Source organism: Schistocerca gregaria, chromosome 4, assembly GCF_023897955.1.
Source record: "Schistocerca gregaria isolate iqSchGreg1 chromosome 4, iqSchGreg1.2, whole genome shotgun sequence".
Lineage (NCBI taxonomy): Eukaryota > Metazoa > Arthropoda > Insecta > Orthoptera > Acrididae > Schistocerca > Schistocerca gregaria.
Window position 1 is genome coordinate 389,185,632 of NC_064923.1, and position 12,005 is coordinate 389,197,636.

The 12,005-nt window shown below is 38.5% G+C and overlaps 1 protein-coding gene across 17 annotated transcripts in view; it reads right to left on the reverse strand.

The window, feature by feature from the left end:
• Positions 1–12,005, reverse strand: part of LOC126268161 (glucose transporter type 1) — a 1,240,707-nt gene that overhangs the window by 75,197 nt on the left and 1,153,505 nt on the right. For 13 of the 17 annotated variants that reach the window (XR_007549106.1, XM_049973736.1, XM_049973724.1 and 10 more), the window contains one exon: positions 201–230. The exons of the other annotated variants lie outside the window; for them this stretch is intronic. Coding sequence is in view for 12 of the 13 variants with exons in the window: in XM_049973736.1 (XP_049829693.1) it covers positions 201–230 (30 nt within the window). In the remaining variant the exon portion in view is untranslated. The remainder of the gene's footprint in view (positions 1–200; positions 231–12,005) is intronic. 17 annotated transcript variants of the gene reach the window in all.

The window sequence follows — 12,005 nt, forward strand, 5'->3', positions numbered from 1 at the left end:
AAACTGCCCTCTATTTGATATGTCTCAACTTTTACTGATTTGAGAACTTCAAAAGATAAACATTTTGACAGTGTTTCCCGAAGACAGCATTATGGTTCTTATTTCAATTTTTCATTGATTTTGTTACTGATATATTCATGCAAAATTTTGTGTAAATACACTGATTCTCATGCTTCATTTTAAAAAGTTTTGTTACTCACCCATACAACCTACTGTCCCGAAGACTTCCCCTTTTGTTGTCATGGTAAGAAGAGAGAACCAAATTAAAAGAAGGGTCATACAGACCTTGCTTGATGGATAGAAAGTAATCTATCGCACACATTCTTAATTAAATCAGTAACAACAAATTCCAGTGGCTGCACTATGCATCCTCCACGAAACAACTATATATATTTTAAACTTTCAATGTAAATAAAATTTATTCATACACAGAACATTACAAATTAAAATAAATATTGCTCATTGATAGCTGCCAAAAGTGTATTCCTTTATAATGCCCAAGACAAAAAGGTTAGCATATTTCAGTTACAAGTATCAGTAAATTTAGATTAGCAACCCTAGTATGTGAAGTTTCTGCAAGGAAGCTATTGATAGGGTACAATATTCTAAAGAATGTAGAAGTCCGTTCACCAAAGGCAAAACTGTGTGTTAATTATTTTCAACCAAAATGATACCAATCAGCAAACTATGGATGATTTTGTTAACCCAAATTTTCAAAATTTAGATTTTCCCCTCTAAGTGAGAAGACAGAAATAGTACTGAGAAGGGTTAGTGATATCTAATACTCTTTGAAGTAACATTCTAAACAGAAACTGGATGGAACCTTTATGAAATGAAGATCTTGTTCACCTGCACTGAAAATTTATATAAATGCCACCAACATATTAGGTTTGAGTTATTTATTTGTATTTCTTCTTGTCTGATGGTTGTTTTATAAACTATAAGAAAATAATCCACCTTAATCTTGCAACAGCTCACCGAATGAAAAAAAACAAAACATGTAATTTCAATCAGGAGTAGTTTTGTAACAAAGATTTGACAAAAGAATAGAATTTCCAGATGCTACTCACCATAAATATTACATGTTAAGTGGCAGACAGGCACAACAAAAATGTTGCGCCTATCTGTAGTTCAACATGTCATCTTTATGGAGAGTGGCAATCTATTTTTTCCTTATATTAAAATTTGACCAAATGATTCATAGCCCAACCAGGAATATGATGAACATCCATCAATGGTGTATTTAAATTATTTATTACATATGCTAGTTAAAGTTTTTAAATTTGACAGTATGACAAGTTTGCATTTTTACTACATAAAATCTTCCTCCCTGTAACAAAATCCTGTAATTCTGACTCTGTCTGACTTTCTCGCTTTCTCTGGCATTTGTAGGGCACAAAAACTCTGGCAGACTCTTACATTTACTCAGCTTGGTGGTAACTAACTATTTGAGAGCAACATAAATCTGTTTTTTTTTTTATCTAAAATTTAACTCTTGGTAGCTTTCCAAGCACAAAGTTCCGTAACTGAAAAGAAGGATAGGATTTAAGATCCTGTTGATAACGTGGTTGTTAGATATAGAGTACATGTTAGCAATGAACAACAATGAGGAAAGGAATTAGAAATATCCTAATAATAATAATAATAATAATCTGGCATTTGCTTTAAGCAATTAGGGAAAACATGGAAAACCTACTTCTGGATTCTCAGATAGGGATTTAAACTCTGGTTATCCCAAGTGCAAATCCAGTGTCTTACCACTGTACCATCTTTCTTGGTTTGGATCTCTATACTTCACATAAAAATCACAATTCGTCGCTGACCTAAGGAGCTGACACTAAATCCAAACTACAAAAAGAGTTGTAAAATATGGAAGCAACTGTAGAGAAGCATATTTCTTACCATGCAGTGTATTCCAGTCCTTTATGGCTATAGAAGGGACCACACAGTTCCCAAACATGCTGCCAGCCACATATTTCATGCTTTCAGTAGCTCCTCTACAATCAGGAACATATGGCATTTTCCTTATCGGTTCCAGTTCAGTGGCAAGAACCAATTCTGATTCAGTTGTGACACAGTTAAAAATCTTGTCAGTCTTGCTGAAAACTACTATTCATCCTTCCATCTCTTCCCTTCTCCTCCTCACTTTTCTAATTTTTATTCCACTTACAGCTGCACTAATGTTTCACGTCCAATTCACATATACAATGTCAACTGCTCCCCTAATACATCTTAGTGCCGCCTCCTGTCCACTGTCCATTTTCAGTGACTGATGCAAGGTCATATCTTTCCCTCTCCTTCCCTCTTTCCTGATGAAGCGACCTTGGGTTGTGAAAGCTCGAAATGTGTGTGTGTGTGTGTGTGTGTGTGTGTGTGTGTGTGTGTGTGTGTGTGTGTGTGTGACAGAGAGAGAGAGAGAGAGAGAGAGAGAGAGAGAGAGAGAGAGAGAGAGAGATATTTGTTCTATTCATTAACATTTTCTATACACGATTATCTATTATAACATCAAAATGCCTTTTTTTCCCCATTTAAAAAATGATTCAAGATACAGAGGGATGTCAAAATTTCACCATAATTTCTAGATTATGCACATTTGACACTACCATCTCTCGCTTTCCTTCATGTTCATAGGATTCTAAAAGTATGGGGTTAATTGAGGCAGTAATGAGCTACTGCACACTCCTGCTGTGCATACTGATATGAGACTTCTATCCAAGGTATCTTCAGTATCTCGTCCAGTACTGTTAGCAAGTCAGTCAAAACAAGTAGCTACTGTTTATTCAGAGACTGCTTCTAATGAACTACATGATACAAATTCCTGTCAAGTATAAAGTCAGAGGTGATATTATATTTTTCGAAGCCCAGTGGTTGAAACATAGAGGAATTTAACATTGACCGAGTGAAATGTAAAATTATACAATACTGAATGTAAAAAAGTGAGATTCAACAGTGGTGACTAAATATGCACAGCAAAACTTGATCCAGGTGTCTGCCAATCATCATGAACCAAGTGAAGAACAAAGTTGTGCAACACAGATAATAGTCTTCAATGAGTTAGAAACTCATATTCATCATTTCTTGTTCTTTGGTTAGTGAAACTGGCCCCATAATCTTGGCTTTTATCAAAATGTGGGTGCATTCCCTGGCAGCTCTGTGACCAACACAGGTTCCCAGACAACTCAGTGACCAGAACAAAACAGAGAGAACAGCAACATAAGTCATATTTTAGATGCAGTATTATCAGGCGGAAATGCTTTTCTTTACTAAACTGTTACTGGTATTGGAACATGGCCAACTGGTGCCCGACCTCTGGCATGCCCAACTGAAATCATTGTTCACCTAAAAATCAGCCAACCCACTATGTGAATGTTGACATTTGTAGCAACAGTGCTTTCGGGCTGTAAGGGTGAATTTTATGCTAGAAGGTACTATGATCAATTTACCATTGTAGATATTATAATGCCCTAACAAAACTATGCTGAGCAATCTGAAATATTAGGCCCAAGATTGTTTATTGCAGTAGTGTGATTCTTCCTGACAATGCCCACCCTTGCACTGCTTCTATACGTAGAGTTTTGCTGGATCAGTTCTGATCAGAAATATTTGATTACCCAACACACAATTTGGACTTCGCTCATAGTGATTTTCAAGTTTTTATGGAGCTCAGTGAGTTTGTGGGAGAAAAAGTTCTGGAAGTGATGTCAAGGTGCAGCATGCAGCGAACAACTAGGTAATGGACTGATAGTAGATTCTAAATCTCATAGACAGATATGGCAAACACTTAAATAATGGTGAGGAAATAAAGTAAGCTTGAGGCTTAGAACTGACAATACAATCAGGCATTAGTTCCTTAATTGCCCTCACAAATGAGTCCTGATCTGCCAGTTTATTACGTAACCAGCTCTGATCCAAAGACAATCATCATGGTTTAATGGTTATTGCACTAGATTTTGATGTGGAATCCCAGACTTGATTCTTGGTAATGATCAAAAGTTTTCTCAAGTGGGAAGGTCAAAAAGAGGTTTACACAATCTTCGAAGGTAAATGAAAAGCTGTTTCAATAAATAAGCATCAGCACTGAAATTCAACTCATAGAAGTGCAATTAAACCAGGACTTTCAGTGAGCTCTTTGCCTTAAGGCATTTATTTCTCTATTAGAGCTAGATCACAGGCATCCACATGTACCTTTTCAATACTTTTTCTTCAGTACCACATCACCACCCATACTCCCACATATTGCGGTGAAACTGTTCCTGCTTCTACATCTATATTTTGTGAGCAACCTTATGATGTGTATTGGTGGGTACTTTTAGTACAACTGTAACTCCCCCTCCCCATTTCCCTGTCCCTTTCACAAATTGTCCATGGGATGAACAACTGGCCTTAAGTCCCAAGACGAGCTCTTTTGTGTGTCGATTTTCTTGTCATGATCATTTCATTTCACAAGCTGTATGTGGGATGAAGTGTTATGTTGGCCAAATCTTTTTTGGAATGTATGTGTTCTGTGCTTAATGAAAGTCATATTGTGTGTTAAGCACCACATCACTGTTGCAGACTATGTAACTCACGTGACTAAGAACTTAATTTGAACACAAGGCCTGTTACCCATTAAAAAATATACATCCTCATCCTACAACTTGTGTTCAAGGGATTATGTTTGAATATTAAATGATAAAATATAACAACACAAATATGCCCCAGGCAATTAATTTCTGTTATACGCATGAAGAGAGAAACCACTTCATAAGAACAGTACACATTTAAAATAAAGTGACTACAACGAAATTCAAAGTACTCTTACTTTAATCAGACTTTAACAATGTTTATGAGAGAATAGTGGTAATGGTGGAGCTGTTATATGAATTTCTCAAATTTTGATTTTGTGTGACTTTTGTAACTACCAGTATTCTGCAATGTAATTCACTTTTTTAATTCTGTTTGTGACATTTATTCAGTGTCATTTCACCATGATCTGAAGTTAATATCCTGCTTCTCAGAGCGGAATGATTAACATAGCTTTATGTTGTCACACAGTTACATTTAATAAGCTATTACCATACTGATAATGTCATTTTCAGCGATTTCTGCAGAATAATTTTTTTAGGTTCCTTAGTCGCTAGGAGTACTTACCATAGGCTTGTAGTAATGCCCTGGGTCTCAAAATCTATCCCCATCATTACTAAGATTTTAAATAAAAATTGTCAGCTATAGCAGCTGAAGACATCATCTGCCAATAACTTTGACAAAAGAGGGAAATAGTGGAAAAAGAGATCCAGGGCACCTTTTCCTGATCATCAGGGGGGAAGGGGGGCACAGTTGCTGCCAATGAGGAAATGACTAGGAGAAAAATATTGAAAACCAATGAAAGAGTAGCATTCTACAGGTCCAAGTGTGGAATGACAGAAGTGAGAATCTGCTGTAGAAACTACAAATCTGGAAAGGGACACATAAAGACTGAAACTAGGGTTGTGGAGATTAATGAGTCGAAATGAATACAAGGAGGAGGTATCTGGCCAGACAAATGTAAGGAAATATCAACAGACTCAGACAATGATATAACATTAGTATGACTTGTTATGAACAGAAAGGTTAGGGACACACACACACACACACCATTCAGGTACACATGACAACATCACAACCAGGTAACTGGAGCCAGAGAATACACAGTATAAGAAAACTTAACTTGCGTTCTTATGAAAAGAGAGATTTAAGTCCAATAATGATAGGGAATTTTTGTGTTCTGTAGTAGGGGAAGTGACTGAACACAGAGTTACAGGAGAAAGTAGGAATGGTAGCTAGTAATGTGGATGAGAAAGAGACAAGTTTTGCACTAAATTTCAACAGAGACACTACACAGAAGGTTCAATGGGAGGACGCATACTTGGAAAATACCAACACACAGCAAGATACTAGCTTGATACATCATACGGAGACTCTTGAGATTCCAAAATCATATAATGCATTGCAAGGCATATCCATGAGCCGATATAGCCTCAGAATAACAATTTAGTGATGACAACGAGAAGCCTGAAGTTTAAGAGAGTCGTGTGTGTGTGTGTGGGGGGGGGGGGGGGGGGGGGGGGGGGGGCGCGCGAGCGCGCACGCACGCGCAAATATCTCGAAGGATGTAGATACTGCAATAATGGATATGACGATAAGCAGTTCAGTTGAAGTAGAATGGGTATTCCTAACCAGAGCAGTCACATTAGTTTGACAGAGAAATATAGGAACAAAGAAGGTAACTGCAAACTGATAGGTAGCAGCGGGAAGACCTCCATTAATTAGCTAAAGAAGGAATAAAAATAATGTTCAGGAAAAGAAAGTAATATAACCATATATCACTGGGAAGTTAAATCAGTTTGATGCACAATGAAGCTAAAGCAAAATGGCAGATAGAAAAATGTGAAAATCGAAAAGAAAGGATAGATTCAGGAAATGGAAATGTCAAAATAACTAAGCACTGAAAGCAAAGAAACAAATACTAAGGATACAAAAGAAAATCCACTCTCAAATGAAGAGGAGAAAAGGGATAGGTGAAATAGTTAAACTGAGGTATCTATTATGATGACAGTGATGATGATGATGATGATGATGATGACTGTCTGTTAATATCCATATGATTTGAAATAGGAACTATCTGGAGGACACAGGGATACATTTTTAAAACCAGAGTCTGAAAGAGCTTTGGTAGACTTGCAATATCAAAGCAGAAGGTATCGGTAACATTTCTGTGAAATTTCTGAAACCATTTATAGAAGTGGCACCCAAATAATTATTGAAATTAGTGTATAGAATTTATGAGACTGGAGACACATCATCAACACTTTCTTCCCATTTGCTTCAGTTAGTTCTCCTCAGCCCAACAACCCACCTTCCTCTATGTCGAGTTCCACCTCAAGGATGGCTACATCAGTACCACCATACTCGTCAAACCTACCAAACACCAACAATACCTTCACTATGACAGCTGCAACTCATTCCTCACCATGAAGTCCTTTCCATACAGCCTAGCCACCACAGACATCACATCTGTAGTGATGAGCAGTCCCTCTCCAATTGTGCCAAGAGTTTCTCATAGGCCTTCACAGACCAAAATTGTTACCCTTCCCACCTTGTCCAGAAAGTGATCAGCTAGACCTTGTCTCCCCCATCATTTGCCATTCCCCACATACCAACTTACAAGCCACAAAAGAAGTGCTTCCCTTGCCACTCAGTATCACATACTCTGCTATGGTTTTGACTGCCACGTGTGTACCATGAAATGAGAAATGTCCACCCCGTCCCTCCCACACTGGTATAAATGAAGATTAATAGACAGTGAGCTGCAGACAGTTGCAACAAAAAGACTGCTATACATCTGAGTTTTCAGCCAAAATGCCTTCTGTGAATTTTCTACTTTAGAAGAAAGCCTTTCTGAAAGCTCAAATGTGTAGCAGTCTTTTTGTTGCGACTGTCTGCAGTTCAACAGCTTCTCTATATAGTAAGTAGAAATCTATCATTCTCATAATATTATCATTATTCCCATCTTGGATTTTCCATTTTACAAGGTGTACAATTTTGCTTCCGCCATTTTTTCCTCAACATTTGAGGCTTGAATGAAACAAATTGGTTACAGAAGTATCATTCACAGTATTTTCCATCACTCGCCACTACTTTCTCCCATCCTTTGGGCAGTGTATGAATCCCGCATTGAAAAAATTGTTCATCTTTTGGAGCGATCAATGAATCGATCAAATTTGTGAATTCTTCATGAGATTGGAAGTGTTGGTCAGCTAGGCCATGCGCCACTGATCTAAGCAGGTGATTATTGTTGTTGTTTTTGTTGTGGTCTCCAGTCCTGAGACTGGTTTGATGCAGCTCTCCATGCTAATCTATCCTGTGCAAGCTCCTTCAACTCCCAGTACCTACTGCAACCTACATCCTTCTGAATCTGCTTAGTGTGTTCATCTCTTGGTCTCCCTCTACGATTTTTACCCTCCACGCTACCCTCCAATGCTAAATTTGTGATCCCTTGATGCCTCAGGACATGTCCTACCAACCGATCCCTTCTTCTAGTCAAGTTGTGCCACAAACTTCTCTTCTCCCCAATTCTATTCAATACCTCCTCATTAGTTATGTGATCTACCCATCTAATCTTCAACATTCCTCTGTGGCACCAATTTCGAAAGCTTCTATTCTCTTCTTGTCCAAACTATTTATTGTCCATGTTTCACTTCCATACATGGCTACACTCCATACACATACTTTCAGAAACGACTTCCTGACACTTAAATCTATACTCGATGTTAACAAATTTCTCTTCTTCATAAACGCTTTCCTTGCCATTGCCAGTCTACATTTTATACCCTCTCTACTTCGACCATCATCTGTTATTTTGCTCCCCAAATATCAAAACACCTTAACTACTTCAAGTGTCTCATTTCCTAATCTAATTCCCTCAGCATCACCCAAGTTAATTCGACTACATTCCATTATCCTCGTTTTGCTTTTGTTGATGTTCATCTTATATCCTCCTTTCAAGACACTGTCCATTCCATTCAACTGCTCTTCCAAGTCCTTTGCTGTCTCTGACAGAATTACAATGTCATAAGCGAACCTCAAAGTTTTTATTTCTTCTCCATGGATTTTAATACCTACTCCAAATTTTTCTTTTGTTTCCTTTACTGCTTGCTCAATATACAGATTGAATAACATCGGGGAGAGGCTACAACCCTGTCTCACTCCCTTCCCAACCATTGCTTCCCTTTCATGCCCTTCGACTCTTATATCTGCCATCTGGTTTCTGTACAAATTGTAAATAGCCTTTCGCTCCTTGTATTTTACCCCAGCCACCTTTAGAATTTGAAAGAGAGTATTCCAGTCAACATTGTCAAAAGCTTTTTCTAAGTCTACAAATGCCAGAAATGTAAGTTTGCCTTTCCTTAATCTATTTTCTAAGATAAGTCGTAGCATCAGTATTGACTCACGTGTTCCAAAATTTCTACGGATCCAAACTGATCTTCCCCCCAGTTGGCTTCTACCAGTTTTTGCATTCGTCTGTAAAGAATTCGCGTTAGTATTTTGCAGCTGTGATTTATTAAACTGACAGTTAAGTAATTTTCACATCGGACAACACCTGCTTTCTTTGGGATTGGAATTATTATATTCTTCTTGAAGTCTGAGGGTATTTTGCCTGTCTCATACATCTTGCTCACCAGATGGTAGAGTTTTGTCAGGACTGGCTCTCCCAAGGCGGTTAGTAGTTCTAATGGGATGTTGTCTACTCCCAGGGCCTTATTTTGACTCAGGTCTTTCAGTGCTCTGTCAAACTCCTCACGTAATATCATATCTCCCATTTCATCTTCATCTACATCCTCTTCCATTTCCATAATATTGTCCTCAAGTACATCGCCCTTGTATAGACCCTCTATATACTCCTTCCACCTTTCTGCTTTCCCTTCTTTGTTTAGAACTGGGTTTCCATCTGAGCTCTTGATATTCATACGGGTGGCTCTCTTTTCTCCAAAGGTCTCTTTAATTTTCCTGTAGGCTGTATCTATCTTACCCCTAGTGAGATAAGCCTCCACATCTTTACATTTGTCCTCTGACCATGCCTGCTTAGCCATTTTGCACTTCCTGTCGATCTCATTGTTGAGACGTTTGTATTCCTTTTTGCCTGCTTCATTTACTGCATTTTTATATTTTCTCCTTTCATCAATTAAATTCAATATTTCTTCTGTTACCCAAGGATTTCTACTAGCCCTTGTCTTTTTACCTATTTGATCCTCTGCTATCTTCACTATTTCATCCCTCAAAGCTACCCATTCTTCTTCTACTGTATTTATTCCCCCCATTCCTGTCAGTTGTTCCCTTATGCTTTCCCTGAAACTCTGTACAGTCTCTGGTTCTTTCAGTTTATCCAGGTCCCATCTCCTTAAATTCCCATCTTTTTGCAGTTTCTTCAGTTTTAATCTACAGTTCATAACCAGCAGATTGTGGTCAGAGTCCACATCTTCCCCCTGGAAATGTCCTACAATTTAAAACCTGGTTCCTAAATCTCTGTCTTACCATTATATAATCTATCTGATACCTTTTAGTATCTCCAGGATTCTTCCATGTATACAACCTTCTTTTATGATTCTTGAACCAAGTGTTAGCTATGATTAAGTTATGCTCTGTGCAAAATTCTAACAGATGGCTTCCTCTTTCATTTCTTAGCCCCAATCCATATTCACCTACTATGTTTCCTTCTCTCCCTTTTCCTACTGTTGAATTCCAGTCACCTATGACTATTAAATTTTCGTCTCCCTTCAATACCTGAATAATTTCTTTTATCTCATCACACATTTCTTCAATTTCTTCGTCATCTGCAGAACTAGTTGGCACATAAACGTGTGCTACTGTGGTAGTCATGGGCTTCGTGTCTATCTTGGCCACTATAATACGTGCACTATGCTGTTTGTAGTAGCTTACCTGCATTCCTATTTTTTTTATTCATTATTAAACCTACTCCTGCTTTACCCCTATTTGATTTTGTATTTATAACCCTGTATTCACCTGACCAAAAGTCTTATTCTTCCTGCCACCGAACTTCACTAATTCCCACTATATCTAACTTTAACCTATCCATTTCCTTTTTTAAATTTTCTAACCTACCTGCCTGATTGCGGGATCTGACATTCCACACTCTGATCCGTAGAGTGCCAGTTTTCTTTCTCCTGGTAATGACGTCCTCTTGAGTAGTCCCCGCCCGGAGATCCGAATGGGGGACTATTTTACCTCCAGAATATTTTACCCAAGAGGATGCCATCATCATTTGACCATACAGTAAAGCTGCATGCCCTCGGGAAAAATTATAGCTGTAGTTTCTCCTTGCTTTCAGCCAATCACAGTACCACAACAGCCTGGCCGTTTTGGTTAATGTTACAAGGCCACATCAGTCAATCATCCAGACTGTTGCCCTCGCAACTACTGAAAAGGCTGCTGCCCCTCTTCAGGAACCACATGTTTTTCTGGCCTCTCAACAGATACCCCTCCGTTGTGGTTGCACCTATGGTACTGCTATCTGTATAGTTGAGGCATGCAAGCCTCCCCACCAACGGCAAGGTCCATGGTTGACGGGAGGAGGTGAGCAATGTCTGGAGAATACGGTAGGTGGGGTAGAACTTCCCATTTTAATGTTTCCGAGTACCTTTTGACCTATTTTGCAATGTGAGGTCGAGCACTGTCATGCTGCAAAATCACTTTATCGTGCCTCTTGCTGTATTGAGGCCATTTGTCTTTTAATGCTCTGGCTCAAACGCTTTAATTGCATTTGATAAAGAACACTGTGATTGTTTCACTTGGTTTTAACACCTCATAGAACACAATGCCAAGTTGGTCCCACCAAATGCAGAGCATGATCTTGGAGCTGTGAATATTCAATTTGGCCATTGATGTGGAAACATGGCTGGGATATCCTCATAATTTTTTGCCATTCAACATCTCTTGGTTTCAGCTCACACGGACCCAAGTTCCTTCTTTCTGAATCGTGCCCATAGCCTCGAGACGTTTTGAAATGGCTTGCTGTGACACTCCCACTAATTATGCCAATTCTTCTTGAGTTTGACACGAGTCTTCATTCAGCAATGTCTCCAATTCTGCACTTTCGAAAATGTTCTCTCTTCCACCACTATGATGGTCTACGACGTTAAAATTACTGTTCTTGAGGCATTGAAACCACTCATGACATGTTCTTTCACTAATAGCGTCTTTACCATACATACTTTAGAGAATTTGATGAGACTCGGCCACTATTTCCTTCATATTGAAACAAAACAGTAACACCTCCCGCAAATGATTAGAATTAGGCTCGTAAACTGACATTTTCAATTGAGAACAACTTTATGATGGAGGCACAAATCGACTAATGTTTGAATGAGGTTATTTTGACTGAGGTCCAAGCTAACTGCCTGACATCTGCAATCTGTTTCTTTTGACGGTTACTTACCATTTTCATCATCTATTGGCAAACGGCAGAAACA